This window comes from Channa argus, chromosome 6, assembly GCF_033026475.1.
Source record: "Channa argus isolate prfri chromosome 6, Channa argus male v1.0, whole genome shotgun sequence".
NCBI classification, from domain to species: domain Eukaryota; kingdom Metazoa; phylum Chordata; class Actinopteri; order Anabantiformes; family Channidae; genus Channa; species Channa argus.
The window spans coordinates 7,048,566-7,065,916 of record NC_090202.1 but is presented as its reverse complement, the minus strand read 5'-3'; the positions used below and the strand labels follow the sequence as shown (position 1 = coordinate 7,065,916).

Below are 17,351 nucleotides of genomic sequence, written 5' to 3'. Positions count from 1 at the left end.
AATTCAGACTAAATTACTTTGTTTCATTTCACAGATTACAGTTATTTGTGTTAGAGTACTGACATTTGCTAATTAGCTTTAGTACAAAATACAGCTGAGCCTGATGGGAATGATATCAGTTTTGATGTGTAACCAAGGAACAATTAGTTCAGTTACTCTTGAAGTAATAATACATGTTCTTATTCCTTTGGACTTTGGTAGTTGTTGGTAGCTGCAATCTTTTATTTATAAAAAGTTGTTTCGAATTTTCCTAATCCATCACAAACCAGATTCCCCTTTGTCTTCAAGCTGCTCGTTCAGAAGCTATTTACATAAAAGTCGCATTATTCATCCTCCATCCGCTCTGATTGGCTGCAGGCGTGACCTCTACACTCACCCCCAAACCACTCAGAGAAGTACTTCTACTAAATAATGCAACTATTTTGTGCTGCATGTAGAGTAACATGGTAACCCAAAAGATAAGATACTTTATTGGAATCCGATGCCGAATGTGAATGGGAAGAACCGGCTGTTGGATTGTGTCCGAGACAATATGAACATCAAGCCAGAGTGTATTTTAAAACAATGGGTCATTCTCCTCATGCTTACCGTGAGTGGGGGACTGAAAAAAACTGCTCTCTGCATCATTATATTCAGCAGAATAGAAAAATGTTGGAATCATCGCTTTGTCACAGAGCAAACACAGAGCAGTGTTGGGGAACAAGCAAATCTTTTTTATCAATCCAGGCAACGAAGTCCAACTGCTTTTAAGGTAAAAAGATGCACTACTGCCACCAGCTGTTTGGGTTGTGATATAACACTGTTTCTATCCGAGCTCCATTTCCTCCGAGAACACTACAACGCCAGATTTCTCTACCTCCTGAGCTGTGGCTCAAGTCTCGGAAACAGAGATCATGTCTGCATTAAGGTTGAGCTGTGGCTCAGGAGGAAGAGTTTGATCCCAAGCTCTTCCTGACGTCCATACTTCGACGTTCGAAGTGTCCTTGGGCAACACACTAAACTTCACTTTCTTCCTGTTGGACTGGATCAACGAGAAGCAATAATGTAAAGAATGGAAAGAATAAAGGTAGAAAAGAGCAGCCGTTTTTCATTCGCACACTAAACTGCAGTTTCAACCTTAATGCAGACATGATCTCTGTTTCCTAGACTTGTGCCGTCCAGCACAGGCTACCATCACCCTTACACATTCCAAAGCAGATTTTCCTTGTTTTCCACAACACCAGCCATTTAAATGTATTGAATTTTACTTGACCGCAGACATTTTGTTCAGTAAAAACTGCTACTTTGATCTAGTTCATAAAATCTCTCCCCATGGGGTTTTGGAATGCGACACAAATGTCTTTGCCTCCTTAAAAGTTCAGGCTGACTAAATGATTCACACTAAAGGCATCTGCAGAGAAGGCAAAACATATATGATATTAAACCCAGTGCACAAAATATTTAATAGAGACAACAACTCAGTAAATGATGTTCATTATTCAATGATGCAAACATTTTTTTTTCTCGCAGGCTAAAACCGTTGGCCACAATTTAACCTTTGGCCAGATGATGGTGCTACAAGAAAAATCTGATTTCCTCAGTCAGAGGAAGAAATTGTTTACTCTTCCAAACAGCATAAACAGTTTGGCATATAAGTCACACAAGGACTGAAACATTTTTGTAACAAATGTTTTATTGGTCAGGTTTAAAAAACACACTGGTGAGCTACAGGGATACCACAGTACACAGTCACACAGAGATGAGAGATCAGAACAGTACATACAGAAACACTACACACATGCACTGACACTCACACACACACACACACACACACACTCCAACGTGATGGGTTATTATCACATTTTCTGCCTCATGTCTTTCGTCAAACACACACATCATCATGAATTCATGGTCAGGAGTAAACAGAAGATACATTCAATAATCTGCTGTACAATAATGTAATAGTTCCTTTTGCTTCCCACGGCCGGAAAATACTGTTTTCTTCCCCCCAGGTACATTTTTAGTAATATATCTGATCACGTCTTTTAAAAAAATTGTCTATATACACAAAGGAGGGGTGAGGGAAGTCACAAAAAATAAATTAATTAAAATAAACTAACAAACAAAAAAAACTGTTTGTGTGAAGGCAGATGGCAAACCTTGACACTTTCCCTTTTGTCTTCAGTTTTTTTCTTCAGTTCAGAGACTGTGGCAACAGATTGATGGCTTGCAGAAAACAGGAAATCAGAGAGGGAGGAGGCGGATGTCGTGTGATCGGTTTCTGTCTACATGAGGCTCTGGAGAGAAAACACACAACAGAGCATCATGGGACAGGTGCAGGTAACTGTACACGGGGGTATGTACAGAAACCTGGAGGTTGTTACTAGAGCCCAACACATACCAATTGATGAACCAAATCCTCCTATTTGCATAATGGTACTAGATGGAAACACTAATTGCTTCGCATTTTGTTTTGAAATTTTCTGAAAATTTAAGCAGAATTGAGACGGAAATTTAACAATTTACTGCAGTGGTTCTGTTCTGCAATTTCTTGCTATGCTGGATACATAATTAGCTGGGGGGGGGGGGGGGGGCAGGAGCCTATTCTACCTGTCATGGGACAAGAGGTGGGGTACACCCAGGACAGATTGCTAGTCCAACAGGGAGAACATGCAAAGTCCAAACAGAAAGGCCACCGTCGGCCAGGGATGGGAACCCGCAACCATCTAGCTGTTTAGCTTTTTTTGTATCACCTGCAAAGAACGTACCAAACCATCATTTTAAAATAAGCTGTGAAAGTGATCCTGGACACATCTGTGAATTATGTTGTATGGCTAAGAATGTCGTCTTCGTTTCCTTTCGGCTGTTCCCTTTCAGGTGTCGCCACAGCGAATCATGTGCCTCCATCTAACACTGTCCTCTGCATCCTCTTCACTCACAGCAACTAACTTCATGTCCTCCCTCACTACATCCATAAATCTCCTCTTTGGTCTTCCTCTAGACCTCAGCATCCTTCTACCGATATATTCCCAGTTTCTCCTCTGAACATGTCCAAACCACCTCAATCTCGTCTCTCTGACTTTATCTCCAACACATCTAACATGAGCTGTCCCTCTGATGTCCTCATTCCTGATCCTGTCCATCCTCGTCACTCCCAAAGAGAACCTCAACATCTTAAGCTCTGCTACCTCCAGCTCTGCCTCCTGTCTTTTCTTCAGTGCCACTGTCTCTAAGCCGAACAACATCTCTGGTCTCCCCACTTTCTTGAACATCTTTCCTTTCATTCTCGCTGATACTCTTTTATAACACAACACACCTGACACTTTTCTCCACCCGTTCCAACCTGCCTGCACTCGTCTCTTCACCTCTTTTCCACACTCTCCGTTGCTCTGGACCGTTGACCCTAAGTACTTAAAGTCTTGCACCCTCTTCACCTCAGCTCCCTGTAACCTCACTGTTCCACCTGGGTCCCTCTCATTCACACACATGTATTCTGTCTTACTGCGGCTAAGCTTCATTCCTCTGTTTTCCAGAGCAGACCTACACCTCTCTAGATTTTCCTCCACCTGCTCCCTGCTCTCACTACAGATCACAATGTCATCTGTAAGCATCATAGTCTATGGAGATTCCTGTCTAACCTCATCTGTCAGCCTGTCCATCACCAGAGCAAACAAGAAGGGGCTCAGAGTCGTTCCTTGATGCAGACCCACCTCCACCTTGAACTCCTCTGTCACACCTACAGCACCTCACCACTGTCTTACAGCTCTCATACATGTCCTGCACCACTCTAACATACTTCTCTGCCACTCCAGACTTCATACAATACCACAGCTCCTCTCTCGGCACCCTGTCATACGCTTTCTCTAAATCTACGAAGACACAATGCAACTCCCTCTGACCCTCTCTGTACTTCTCCATCAGCATCCTCAAAGCAAATACTGAATATGTTTTTTCTTTCTAGGCATGAAACCATATTGCTGCTCACAAAAGTGAAAGGGTATAATGCAGTATAACTTCCATCCATCCATTATCTGTTTGGGGGAGCTGGAGCCTATCTCTGTCACCAGGTGAGAGGCATGCTACACCCTGGACAGGTCTCAAGTCTACTTAAGGCCAACACAGAGACACATACACAAAGATTCACCAATTAAACTAACACTGTCGGAGGAAAACGGTGTACCTGGAGAAAACCTACGCAAACATGGGAAGAAAGTGCAAGCTCCACACAGAAAGGCCACAGCCGGCCAGGGATGTGATCCCACAACCTTCTAGGTGTAAGGTTGTACTATACAGTCTAACTAGTTTATTTCATAGCTTACAGTAGAGTTGAGTCGAGTGGAGTCAACTTCCAGATAGTTGGGAACTTGTCCTTTTCTTGAGTCAATAAGTTATATAACAACTTTTTTTGGCCACTGCACACTTCTGATAATCACTGTCTCAAGGTAGTTGACAGGCAGCTCAAACTGCCCTCAGTTTACTGTGGAGCTGGCTGTGACCCACACCATTCAGATAAAATGTGTGTTCAGCAGCTCCTAATGGACATCTAGACATACCTCATTTCCCCTTACACCAGTAGTGGAGGGTCGTGGAAAGACTCGTCCACCCAGGGACCCAGAGCCTGACATCTGCATCTTGGGCAGGAAGCTGGACTGTCCATATGGGACATATGGGACATCTTTGTCATCTGCAGATGACAAAGATGACAAGATAACAAATCACTCAATGTTACAGCTGTATTTATATAGGTTAAATCCTTAATGATGGAGCGGACTGAAAATAGATCGACTGCTAGTAGAAGTGGAGCTGCTCCTATGGTATAATACACTGATGGCAGTTGGTTGTTCCTAAGCCCAAAGGGATTTATATTAAGCATCACAATAATATTGTTACAAATCTACTTGAGATCCAGCTGTTGGAGCAATATGATTTTTTCCTCTTTTTGAGTATTTTTGTTTGTTGCCAGATACAGATTGTGTATTATATATTCTAACGTACCCTGTGATGACCACTTTGTAGGTCCCCTCCTTTGGGGTGAGAAATGTTCTTCCCTCCTCGGAAGGGTTGGCGAGTCGCTCCCCTCCTTTGTTTCACTGTTTGTTCGGCTGCGGCTCAAAACATCAGCCAAGAGCTGCAGGGAATTGTCTACTGGAGGAGGGGCGGGTGGAGGGGGGAGCCCTGCATATGATTGATCAACGATGATTAATTAGCTACAGGCAGAGTTAAGGCTACATTAAAGAAGTAGTTTGACAATTTGGGAAACACTGTATGTTTATTTGCTTTCTTGGTTTAAAACACACCATACGACGAGCAGTGGATTAAGTCATCTTAGCAAAAAGACTGTAAACAATGGGAAAGACGGGCCCCGGCACATCCAAAGGTAACAAACTCTACCCGACAGCACATATAAACTTCACTAATTAACATGCAGTATCTCATGTCATTGTTATTTATAATCCGTACACTTATTATATGGAAATATTCCCCTCATGTATTACAAACACTATATCATACCTGCTTGGCTCTGTAGATCTCGTCTGGGTTGTCCCTCCTTTGGAGCTTTCTTCTTACTCCGGGATCTGTGGTGCTGGGCTGTGGGGCTCAGCTCCGCAGCTGGAACTGGAGATTGTCCTGACAAGAGAGCACACTGATGTCATCCTCAGGAAATTGGGAGAAAACTAAAGACCAATGAAGAAATGCAACATGATTTTGCAAACACTTTCTGTTAGGTAACATCATAAACTAAATTATACATGACACTACATGGTTATGTGCTCCCTCTTAGGAAGTCACTTTCAAGAATGTGAGGCTTCAAAGTGAATTTAAAGTGACCTTTGCTGAGACATTCCTCCTTGAAATCATCTGCCCACTGGCTGGTGTTGTCCACCTCGCTGGCATCACGGGTCTTGGAGTTGGTAAACAGGTCTGGGTTGGACTGGGAGACTGGGGAGCCTGAGTGGTGACGGGCCAAGAGGTCAAAGTGCTGCAGTCGTGGACTGTCGCTGGGGTTGTGCGTGTCTCGCTGGGGGGAGGACTTCAATGTCGCAGCGTAGGACAGCTCATCCGGTTTGCAAGGCAGTCTGGAGAGTTCCTCCCTGGAAGTGTCCATCAGGTAGGTCCTGGCAGGCAGCGGAGGACACCAGTCATCATCTTCCTCCTCAGAGCTAAAAGACAGTGAGTAACAGCAGCATGAGCGTATGTTTGGGAGGGAAACACAAGTGAAACCTACTTACAGTAAATTTAATAAGTGAAAGTCTATTCCACGTGGGATTACATGACACACTTCCAGTAGATCCAGTGATTTTTCCTAAAAGCATTGTCCAAATACATGTGTCCATTTCACAAAGCATATTCTAAATATATGCATCTTCTATACAAAGGAAATTTTGTTTAACTAAATTACGCACAGCAGTGATTTGAGCTAAATGCTAACATGCTTACAATTGATTACAATGCAATTGTGTTTTGTTACAATTTCAGTGAAGTTCCACCCAGCACCTCTGAAGTACAGTAATTACCATATTGTATCTTATTTGTATAATATTGCTGTATTTGGAAATCAAATTTTGGATAAATCTTTACCAGATTTCATGGAAATTCATCCAATAGTTTGAAATATTTCACAAGAAAAAAATAATACAAGCGGATTAGGAGACCATGCAAATCAGCAGGATTCATCCTCTGTGAAACGTGAATGTCCAATTATTTTGTGGTAAATAATTTAGTTACTGAAATATTTCTAATTGGATTAGAATGGTGTACACTGCTATCCACAAAGAGATACATCTGTCATTGTTGAACCTTATACAAAATTAGTAAAGACAGTATTCTTCAAAAAGAAAAAAGTATTTCCAAGTTCTTCTGAAAAAGGGAACCAGGGAGGATCTAACCATGATTTCTGTTGTCACTTCACTTCAGTGCCGTCAGGTCTAATTTAATGACGGACGTGTCATTGAAAATGGAAAGTACTAATCCAAACTGTCACATGCTGGCTAATGTCATTACAAAAGACACAGCACAGTTGGAACAGCCCTCCAATCCCACCCTGTTATGTCTGCAGTCTAATCTGTCAGAAGTGGTTAGAGAAGACGCTTCCCTCCAAAACCCTCAAAGCACAATCTTCTGACTGCCCGCAGGCACAGCCGGTGTTAATTTGAAAACTCCCCAGACTCCAAACTTCACTCAGGCAGGCAAGTTTGAACTCATCCTGTCTCAGCTCTCTCTGTCCTGAAGGTGAAGTCAGAGGCCTGGATGGTAATAATTAACTGACTGAATGAATATAAGGCTTCACACTGCGGTTGCAATCGCGGAGGAGGAAAGTAATAGAATTTAGTCTAACCTTTGTTGCTCCTCATCTTTGTCTGTCTTCGCGTGACCTCTGTCTTTGTTGGCAGGAAGAGGCAGTGACAGAACATCCACCCAGGTGAGAGGACCGGATTTGGATGAGGATCCAGTGGACCTTTGCTTCACCAGTTTGTCTACAAAGACAAAACACATGGACATTCAGTGAGCTGTGGCATCTCCACCTTGACCTTAAGACTGAACCCACTGGATGTTTTAAAGGGTATATAATCTCAACTAAATAAAGGCTTTTAAAAAAACCTTTTTTGTTGTTGCTTTGCCTGTGAGTGCCTGAAGGACGTTTCTTTTAACTGAACAGCTTTTTCATCTTCAAGAGCCCCTTAAGGTACCCAGCTTTAGTGTATCTGAAGCTGACTGAGAACTGCATTCCTTTATTTTCTTTGTTACGGTATGTTTTAATTCAAATCTTATATATTTTCATGTAAATTTCAAGAACTTTAGACAAATGTATTAATTAAGACTTCATGTGTGTATATACACACACTAAACCATACATTGTGGCTTATCAGTGTAGCTGCTATTTTAGGGGCAAGGAGAAAAATTAATTTGTGCAACGTCTCTAATAATTGTAAAAACGTGTTTCTACTGCTCTTTAACATATTTCACCATTTCCACCTGCATTGTTTAAAGGTTTCTACAAGTTTCAGGCTTTTCCCCTCAGTTTGTGACAGTGCAAAATTTCCAAATGCACAGGTGCCCCCATCTTCTGGTATAGTAAGAGATTTCATTTGTGTGCAATGTTGCGTTTCTGGTGTCATAGTATGAAATACTTATTGGATTTGTATTTATGTGCGCAAACTGATTCAAATGTGTGGGTGAATGGACATATAGCCTATTTGCGGTATATATATTTAATTACATTAAAAACTATTAAAAACCATTGTGCAACATGTTCCTTTCCAAACAACAATACGCTACGGCTATAAAAACACTTGGGCAGCATAAAAACAATGCATCCAGACGCATCAAACATGGTTTCGGTCAAGAGTAAAAGGATTGTATTAAATGACTAAATCAAATTACTGTATCTGCAGGGAACCATGGTAACAATTCTCATGCTTCATGCCACATTACACGAAAAGTCCCTGAGTACAGTTGCCATTACATAAGAAATGCAACCAGATGTATTAGAACTGAATCAGATCAAGTGAGACATAATCACATTTCTTCCCTGTAGCTAAAATAAAACCTATCACAGTGGCAGGAAACCCTCACCGTTACTCTTCTTGGTATACTGGAGTTTGGCATATTCAGACCCAGACTGGCCGGACTGGATGGTCCACTGCTCCAGGTCCTGCTCCAGACACCCAAGTCCAGTATTTGACAGTGCTGGGTTGCTGCTGTACGGGTCTGGACCCTGGTTGTAGGATGTGCTGGAATAGGTGTCGTAGTACGCCAGCAGGTCATCCTCAGCAGCTGTGTTAATGGTGCTATAGATGGGGCTGTCATTGGAGGCAGTGCTGTGTTTCTCTGACTGGTTCGGGTAGTTGATGAAACCAACTGCTGAACAGCAAAACACTGTGTTACACTAACAGGGTTCTGAAATCTGATATTTCACCACACTGTCAAAGTCAGAGAGCTCTTACTGTTATAATATCTGTCTGAGTCCAGTTTGCCTGAGCAGCAGTTGACAGACTCTTTGCTGTTATGAGTGAGGTTTGGAGTGGGCCAGGAGTCGGCCAGCCAAGGGTAATTACCCATGTTTGATCCCAACAGTCCAGGCCTGCAGGGCGAGTTGAGATTGTATCAATACTTGTTACATAAAACAAACAGTGGCAAATTATGTGAATCGCATCATAAACTTCAGTTTACCCTCCATTGATTATTCCAGATCCTTCACTGTGAGCAAAGCCAACTGGAAGAACAAAACGAGATTTGTTTAAAATCTTGTTTTACAGCGGAGAAGATAAAGCTGTTCAATGAGTCACTAGCAGATAAATACATTTTTGGACTCAGCTATGCTCCATTCCAAATAAACTGTTTATCCCACACAGAGTTTAAGGGCACAGATGTTAATTTATGTTGTATAAGTACACAATGTTGACCTACATATACAAAGAGGCACCTAACACAGTATGTCGGAAGTACAAAAAGCTGCAGATGTCGGTTGATGAGTCAGTGAAGTGGTTGCTTGCTTCTCCTGCTATATATCTACACTGTAGACCACACAAACTCTGTAAAACAGGTATGAGAAAGTTAAATTACATATGTTGCTGTTACAGCCTTGGGCTGTCCATCGAGTAGAATATCTCAGAAAACAACTGATCTGTTTATGTTCTTATGTGCCCGAAGGCATATTCTAAAATAAACGGTATGTAGTGGTTACTATTCACACAGTCTTCAGTAAGTGTGACTTCAGTTCTCTACCATAAAAAAGTGCATTTACATTTACATACATACATTTCACTTCACTGAATGTGCGATGAAAGTGAAGTCGCTCTTTAGGCAAACACAAACTAAAATGGAAAACATTCATCACTGCTGCAGATATCCCAGCGGCCCAATAAGAAGTCGCCGTCATTTGTTAAAAACCAAAACTGTTGCTTTGCTCTAATGAACAATTGCAAATGAAGCCTTTACTCCTCAGTATCATCTTATTCATATCAATGAATTATGGAACCTCAGTGTGTGGTCACCCCTTTTTATATTTCTACTAATACCCAGCTACTATAGACAAATCAAAGATTCTTTACCCACTCACCGGCTGGTGTGTATGCAAAGGATGTGGTATAGTGTCCGAGCTGTTTCCTCCTACGGTGGCGACAGTACAGCCAGCCACTGAATCCCGTCAGCACCAACCACGCAGCTACACCCAGTCCTGCGATAAAGGCAGGCTGGCGGATGACACCTGTGATCTGCTCTGAGATACTGAGGTTACGGCCTGTCTTCACAGGTGTTTTGTCCACTGGCAGGGCTGGAAAGGAGGTGAGGCAGAAAGTGTGAGAGCCTGGTTGCCGAAAAATGCCGACTGCCAGCAGTAGTTTAGTGTAATGTGATTCATACTTGCTGGACACACAAAAAAATACCTGTTAAATCTCATTTTCCGACATCTGCCTATACCTAAAAACTGAATAGTGATGATGAGCCACATGATTATAGTATTTTTTCCCCTTTTTCCAGTCTTTTTGCTAAGCTAAGCTAACCTGTTGGTTATCGTAGCTTCATATTTACTATACAGATATGACAGTGGTAAATGTTTTCCTTATTGAACTTAAATCAATAAGTGTTTTTTCCCAAAACTGTAAACTATTTATATATGGCAGAAAGCACAAAAAGCACATTATCTGTGCTTCTCTTCATTTGGTTCTACTTTGAGTATCTGGAGGCTAAAAATCCCGTTTCTCAGCTTCACCGTGAATCCCTGACGAACACATTTTAGATTTTCCCACTCAAATCAGTGTTGATGATACTTGCTGGTATTTTCCACACACACACATTTCACCTGTGGTAAACCTCAGCCTGCCAAGAGCAAACCTTGCCATATTTGTGTAGTAGCTGTAACATTTTGAGTGACTCACTGAGAAACAGGCTGACAGGCGGACTTTCAGCGCCCACACCCAGGCTGGTGACAGCAGCCACCATGACAGAGTAGCGGACATCAGGCAGCAGGCCCGTCAACAGGATGGACAGAACGGATCCATCCACTGTTCGGTTTATGTGGTTCTCCTGCTCCACACTGCTGCCAAGACACCAGACCTGATCGACACCAGACACACAGAATTAATGTTTCAATTTGAATGCATGAGAAGAGATAAAGACAGTATTTATCCAACGCACCATGTGATAAGATGTCAACTTTATTAGAATAATATAAAAAGCTGGTTGCTTTTCTTTGTCATTGAAGCTTTATCTGGTGGCAGGCAACACAGTGGAGACTGACAGCAAAAATACAAAAGAGATAAAAGAGAAATGGATTGTAATGAACTAAAAAACAGATTTAAAATCCTAATGTTGCTCTAGGCATTTATTTTATGTGTTCCCCAGCCTTTGTCTCCCATAAATGTTTATATAAATTAGATGTATCTTCCGAAGCAGCAACATCGCGAGTTTAAACAGCTACCTGTACCTGTGCTTTATCAAATGCTTTTTTAAAAAGTCTTGTATACTTTGATTACTTTACAACAATCAAGTTAATGTATTTTGTTTTTGTTTGTTTTGTATCTATAATATTTGCAAGTAAATGAGGTAAAGTCAAAAAGTACAATATCTTTTATTAAAATAATTGGGATTTTTGCAAAGGAGCAGTTTCGTATAAACTACATATTGAGCAGACATTTTTCACATTTAATCCTTTGAAGCTTCATACAAAATAATACGTGTACAAATTGAAAGTTTAAGGGGATTATGTGTAAACCTTGCCTTTGGCTGACAAGCTGCCACACACAAAAGAATCTGGATACTCATGATCAGACGTACCATTTTCTTATGCCTCTCAACATGTTAGACCCACACGAGATGAATAAATTTAAACAAAAGAACTCTGTGTTCCATTTCACAGTTTTATTTTTTCCGGGAATAGCCGCCTGATGATTAGTAATCAATGCTGCGCTCTTGCTAAGAGACAGATAATCAGAACTCAAGTGTTTTTTTTCACAGAGCAAACAGATGACAGGACCAGTCAGCATTCAGCCAAGAATCTGATGACAAAACTGAGCCTCGTTCTGAAGCAGATAAGAGACGATGAGTAATTATTAATTGTTAATTAAAATCAGTGATTTTCACACGTATCCAAACATCAAATCGGAATGCTGCCTAGTAATGTTTGTATAAAAATACAAACATCATAGAATACTTTATTTTTGCTCTTTATGTGTTACTAAGCAACAGTCATAACAGAGACATAGTCAGCCAGGTGTTGTCTAAGGAGTCAAATATTGTCAATGTTGATAGCTGTTGTCTCACCTTGTACTCTCGAATGATCCCACTCTGAATATTATGAGGCGGAGGCTCCCAGGACACACTGATACTGGAGCTGTTGGTGAGCTGGACCACTGATACAGCCTGTGGAGGGGCACTTAAAACTGGAGACGCAAATAAGAAGGAAACATATGTAAGTATTAAATGTGATTGATTGACAACGATAATAATTTCTATTTTACATGATCTGCCATTTCAGAATAAATTGCCAAGAAGTTTCGGGGCAAAACTACTAATTGCTGATTAGGGGAAATGAAATGAAGCCTAATTTAAAGCCAGATTAATCTTCATTACTTATTTACCATAGGATTTATTATTATACACTTATGATTTTGCTTTTTTATCTGTTGATAAAAACTCTCTTTAAGCTACACTTGAAATTTATTTTTCATAATACATTTGTTTGTAATCCAGTGAAACTTAAATCAGTCATAGAGAAACAATACTGCCATGAAATGAAAGATTCTATCCTACAGCAGATTTTTAGGTGCAGGATTTGGAAAATATGCCGGGCACCTCATACATTCTAAGAGAGGGCATATTAAAGTGGATTTCTGTGATACGAGCTTGGCCTCGTAGGGGCATCAGTAGATTTAGTAAAAATATTATTATTATTATTATTATTATTATTATTATTATTATTATTATTATTATTATTATTATTATTACTATAATCCATCTGTTATCTGTAACTGTATATGCTATTTGGGTCGCAGCAAGGCTGGAGCCTATCCCAGCTGTCACATGGCAAAAGGCAGGGTATACAGCCTCTTACTAATTTTAATATTATTATTATTACTATTATTATTATTAATAATAATAATATTATAAGTATTTTTATGGATTTCTTACCTTCCTCAGGTGTACGCAGCAGAACCATGAGGCTGTCATGTCCCTGTAACTCATTGAAGTAGGGACGTATCTTGACCTCATACTCTGTATTGCTGTGCAGATCTACTAAGATGGTACTGTGGTCAGATGTATCCTCAACATCCTGGACCAACCAGGAGCTGCCAATAGTCCGGTAAAAAACACGGTAACCCTGAACATACCGAGACTGGCGAGCAACCTGCAAAAAAATGTCAAGACACAAAAAATATGTAGAGAGAGTTTCACATTTGCATCAGCAATTAAAGCCAGCGGTGATTGTACGTCATGTTAATCTGTTTGTGTCATGTAATGCTTGGATGGGTTTTTGAAGTTTATTTGTGGAGATTAGCGTGTCCTCCGCACACTGCCAGCTGACTTTGAAAACTAGACCTTTTCATCAGCCAAGTATTCAACTCACAGTCCAAGAAATCTTGGCACTGGTAGGAGACAGAACCAATGACTTCTGCAGGTAGACGGACACCTCTCCTAACTCTCTCTGCACCTGTCTGTGGTCCACACCTTGCTCTGTAGGACTGCCATCTGAAACAGCAAAGAAATCCATTCAGTCTGGGCCAAGACCAAAAACAGAGTTGAATAGCAGCTAATCAGCAAAAAAAAAGAGCTTTTTGATGAAATTCAATATTGCTCAGGGCATGAGAACATCACACTGAGAAAGCAATTAGTTTTGAGACTGCACATGCAAAAGACATTTTTAAAAGCATGCAGCACATTATCTTTGCCTCAGCCCTACACTCACTATATCTAATTTCTTTACTTAAAAATAGAAACAGAAATCAGGATTGGGTAATTGGAGTCAATATTGGGCATAGTAAGAAGTAAGATCAGAAAATGGTTATTGTATTTTGCTTATGTAACTCACCCTGCGTCCTGACAGGCTCAGAGATGGGGCTGGGGTCACTAAGGCCGTATGAGTTGACTGCTCGGACAATGAAGAGGTAAACAGTGTTGGGGAAGAGGCCGACGACCGTGTGCCTCTCCTGCTTCACGTGATCTGCTACAGTTTGCCAGGTGCTGCCCACTGATTGGCTGCAGGGGGGGGAAAAGCAATTACAGTTTCCTTGTCAGACTAACCAATGACAACATTTCATTATCTCAAAACATCACAAGTTTTCCTGGCGATCACTGTGAGATAAAACGAGAGACTTTGATTATGACATGGTCTTAAACAAAGGCTTTGGATATAGGCGACGGGGGTGTCACACTTGAAGGTCAAGATCTTTATCAGAAGGGCATGTTGCTTTTAGAGGAACACTGATAATTAAGCGCACAGTCGGTAAGCTGTCTGTAAAGTGATGTTTCAATGAGAAAATGTTTTGCCCTCTATGTGAACATTTTTTTTTTTACTCTTGTTATCTTGAGAGCAGGGCTTCATTATCATGTCATTTTGAAATAACAAGGTACTGTAATGGGCTTGATGACAAGTCTTTGCCTGCTGCTGATCGCCCGATAGTCCAGATGAATGAAAGAAGGACAGGGGACATCAAAACGAGAGATCTGAATTTTGCAAATGGGGTAAAACATGGACAGTATGATGACTATAATTATATTAGCTACCTTAACAGTATTAAGTCAAACATTTTAAAAATTTTGTAATCATGAGAAAACCTTCACTATACTAATCGGTCTTTTCATTACAGTAGTTGTTCTGGCACGAAAAAAAAGGGCCACGAATAAAAGACCACTAGGCAACAGTCAACCAAGAGACCAATTTTATGTTATGTGGTCTGCACTTATAAACCTATTGGTACTCAAAGCACTTTACACTGCTTCTCGTTCACCCATTTGAAGTCACACACCAATGGGGGAGCTGCTGTGCAACTGGCCAACACTTGCTGGCAATAACTAAGTTGGGGTGGTTCAGTGACTAGCTCACGTACACTTTGACATGTGACCGGAGGAGCTGGGGATCAAACCAAGAACTCTGGGATTGGTGGACGACAGCACTACCTCCTGCACCACAGTCTCCCTATTGACATTTTTGACCCGATCCATTTTTAAAACGGTTACTTATGACTTTCCTGTCAGTTCTTACATATTCTGCTCATCATTTTAGACATACTTGTGCTCTTTTGGACACTTTGGACCCTCACAACTATCCCCAGCGGCTGGTTAGCTCAAACATTATATCTTGTTTGTTTAACTTGAGTGGAATAGATTGTTATAAGCACTCAGGTGATCTCATCACAATCATCTGTTGATAAAAACTCCTTGGACCCATCTTGGGGACAAATTAGTGATTACTTTTATTCCTCCTTTGTGTTTCAACAGGTTTTAACCACGGCGGGTCGAGCGAGAAAAGAGTCTGTTGCTGAGCGGGGATGAGGACTATCGGACAGCATGGGCACAATTTAAAATCTTCCTTCACTCCATGGAGGAGAAAATGGAGATGTAATTACAACAAACGGGCTGCAGCATTTTTCTATCATCAGTCTGTCCTCCTCCTCAACCTTTCCCTCCAAATGTTCTCTGAAGAAACTATTTTGCCATTTAAATACAGCCATTCTGCCGTCTTCTTTTAAATGCAACTGCAAATGGGTTTGAAGTGGAATCTACTGCCACTGCTTTTACATGAATCATCCAATAATATTTAATTTCTTTGAAATTAAAATTTGATATGCAGCTTTTGTTCTTTCCTGACTAAGCACAGAGATACTACAACACCACATATTAGTTTATTTTATTTCTTCGGTTCCTACTGATGCCAGAAAACAATCATTTCCAAGGAATTTGTTGGTGGTGGACCATGTTACAGTGAGTGGATCTTAACCATTAGCTCTGCCACACTCAGCTTTCTGTCTACACAGACCTAACTGGACTGTGCGTGTCTCGGTGTCTGTACACTTGTTCTGTACCCTCTCTCCTGCTTCTGTAATGAGTGAACTCTCCCCGACTCAGTTGGCATCCCCTCCTTCCGTTGCCCCAGGATAGGACAGAGCTGCTGAGCTGACCACTGCAGTAATTGACTCCTCTTTCGCTCACTGTCTGTCTCACTAAAGCCTCTCGGTCGGTTGTTAGAGCTGCTGTGGCTCTTCGTTGCGATGCCACGGGTAAATACTGATGCAGTGTCACATATTCACTTCCTGTAATGACTCTGGGCGAACAAGAGGTCACTGCCAAAGAATAGTGACAATACTATTAATTAAGAAAGTGTGGACAGACTTAGTTAGAGTTAAAGTTAAATAGAAATGATACGAATTAACAATTAATGCTACCAAGTCCATCAGAGAAGTATGATTCAATTTCACTTATCCATCTCATTATCATTTTATTTTTAACATAAAACTTTATTTAACACCTCGGAAACTTTATTTCAAGCGTCACATTAATAACCCTTGTTGTAATGTGTGTTCTCTGAGGCCTCCTTTAAGCATCATGATGTGGACTGTGACTCATTTGTGGTAGGAAGTTGCAGCCACATTTTCTCAAGTGTTTGCTAAAACCATGCCAGTGTCTATTTCAGTGTTTTGTGTTGAGGTAATTGTTGCTATTTTGCATTTCTAAATCCCAGGGAAAAAAATACTGTCAGCTGGGACTAAAGCAGCAAAGTGGACAATTTCCACATGTTTGAAACTTTTTCACTTTGGTTATTATACAATGGACAGGATGTTACTACCCTGTTGTGATAGATTCATGTTGTATATTGTATTTTCAGTTTTCTAGTCCTTTTGTTTTGTTTACATTAAATTGCTATAATAGAGCCCCACCCCCTGCTCTTTAAAACAAAATATTCTAAAGAAAAAACAAAACCTTATCACAAATTCTGACACATTGTCCACTGCAGATAATTGATAAGGATATAATGGTTAAAAAATAAGAAGAAGCATCATCCAACGAGTCAACCTTAAACTTATAAATCCCAAATAAGAAATAGGTATATCATAATTCTCAAGTCTCAAATGTGGGATTGAACCAGCAGTGTAGCTGTGTCCGCTTTGCTCAGATGTGTCACATACAGTAATATATGCAAACGAAGCCAGTGGACTGGATTAAAAATTTAAAAACCACCAAAGAAATCCACTGATTTCTTTGGTGGTTTACATTAAAAGCCTTTAATCAGCTGGGTTCTAAATTTGGATACGTCAAGAATAAAGCACTCATGAGATCTGATAAAGAAATGATTTCTTTTCTAAATTGCAGAGAAACCCTTAGTAGAGTTGTTTTTTTCTGCCAGGGCTTTATAAATAAATATGAAATAGTGCAATATT

At 40.6% G+C, this 17,351-nt stretch overlaps 1 protein-coding gene across 3 annotated transcripts in view; it reads right to left on the bottom strand.

Moving 5' to 3' along the window:
- Positions 1-1,651: 1,651 nt before the first annotated feature.
- LOC137129384 (roundabout homolog 2-like) overlaps positions 1,652-17,351 on the bottom strand; it is a 47,364-nt gene continuing 31,664 nt past the window's right edge. The window contains exons 12-26 of one of the 3 annotated variants that reach the window (XM_067508458.1): positions 14,006-14,172; positions 13,544-13,665; positions 13,108-13,324; positions 12,241-12,359; positions 10,857-11,034; positions 10,040-10,252; positions 9,151-9,193; positions 8,925-9,061; positions 8,554-8,841; positions 7,316-7,454; positions 5,809-6,140; positions 5,491-5,607; positions 4,975-5,154; positions 4,533-4,663; positions 1,652-2,276 (exon numbers count right to left, since the gene is read on the bottom strand). In XM_067508458.1, the coding sequence (XP_067364559.1) occupies positions 2,265-2,276; positions 4,533-4,663; positions 4,975-5,154; positions 5,491-5,607; positions 5,809-6,140; positions 7,316-7,454; positions 8,554-8,841; positions 8,925-9,061; positions 9,151-9,193; positions 10,040-10,252; positions 10,857-11,034; positions 12,241-12,359; positions 13,108-13,324; positions 13,544-13,665; positions 14,006-14,172 (2,395 nt within the window). In that variant the 3' untranslated portion in view covers positions 1,652-2,264. The remainder of the gene's footprint in view (positions 2,277-4,532; positions 4,664-4,974; positions 5,155-5,490; positions 5,608-5,808; positions 6,141-7,315; positions 7,455-8,553; positions 8,842-8,924; positions 9,062-9,150; positions 9,194-10,039; positions 10,253-10,856; positions 11,035-12,240; positions 12,360-13,107; positions 13,325-13,543; positions 13,666-14,005; positions 14,173-17,351) is intronic. The other 2 variants (XM_067508459.1, XM_067508460.1) reach the window with 2 other exon arrangements.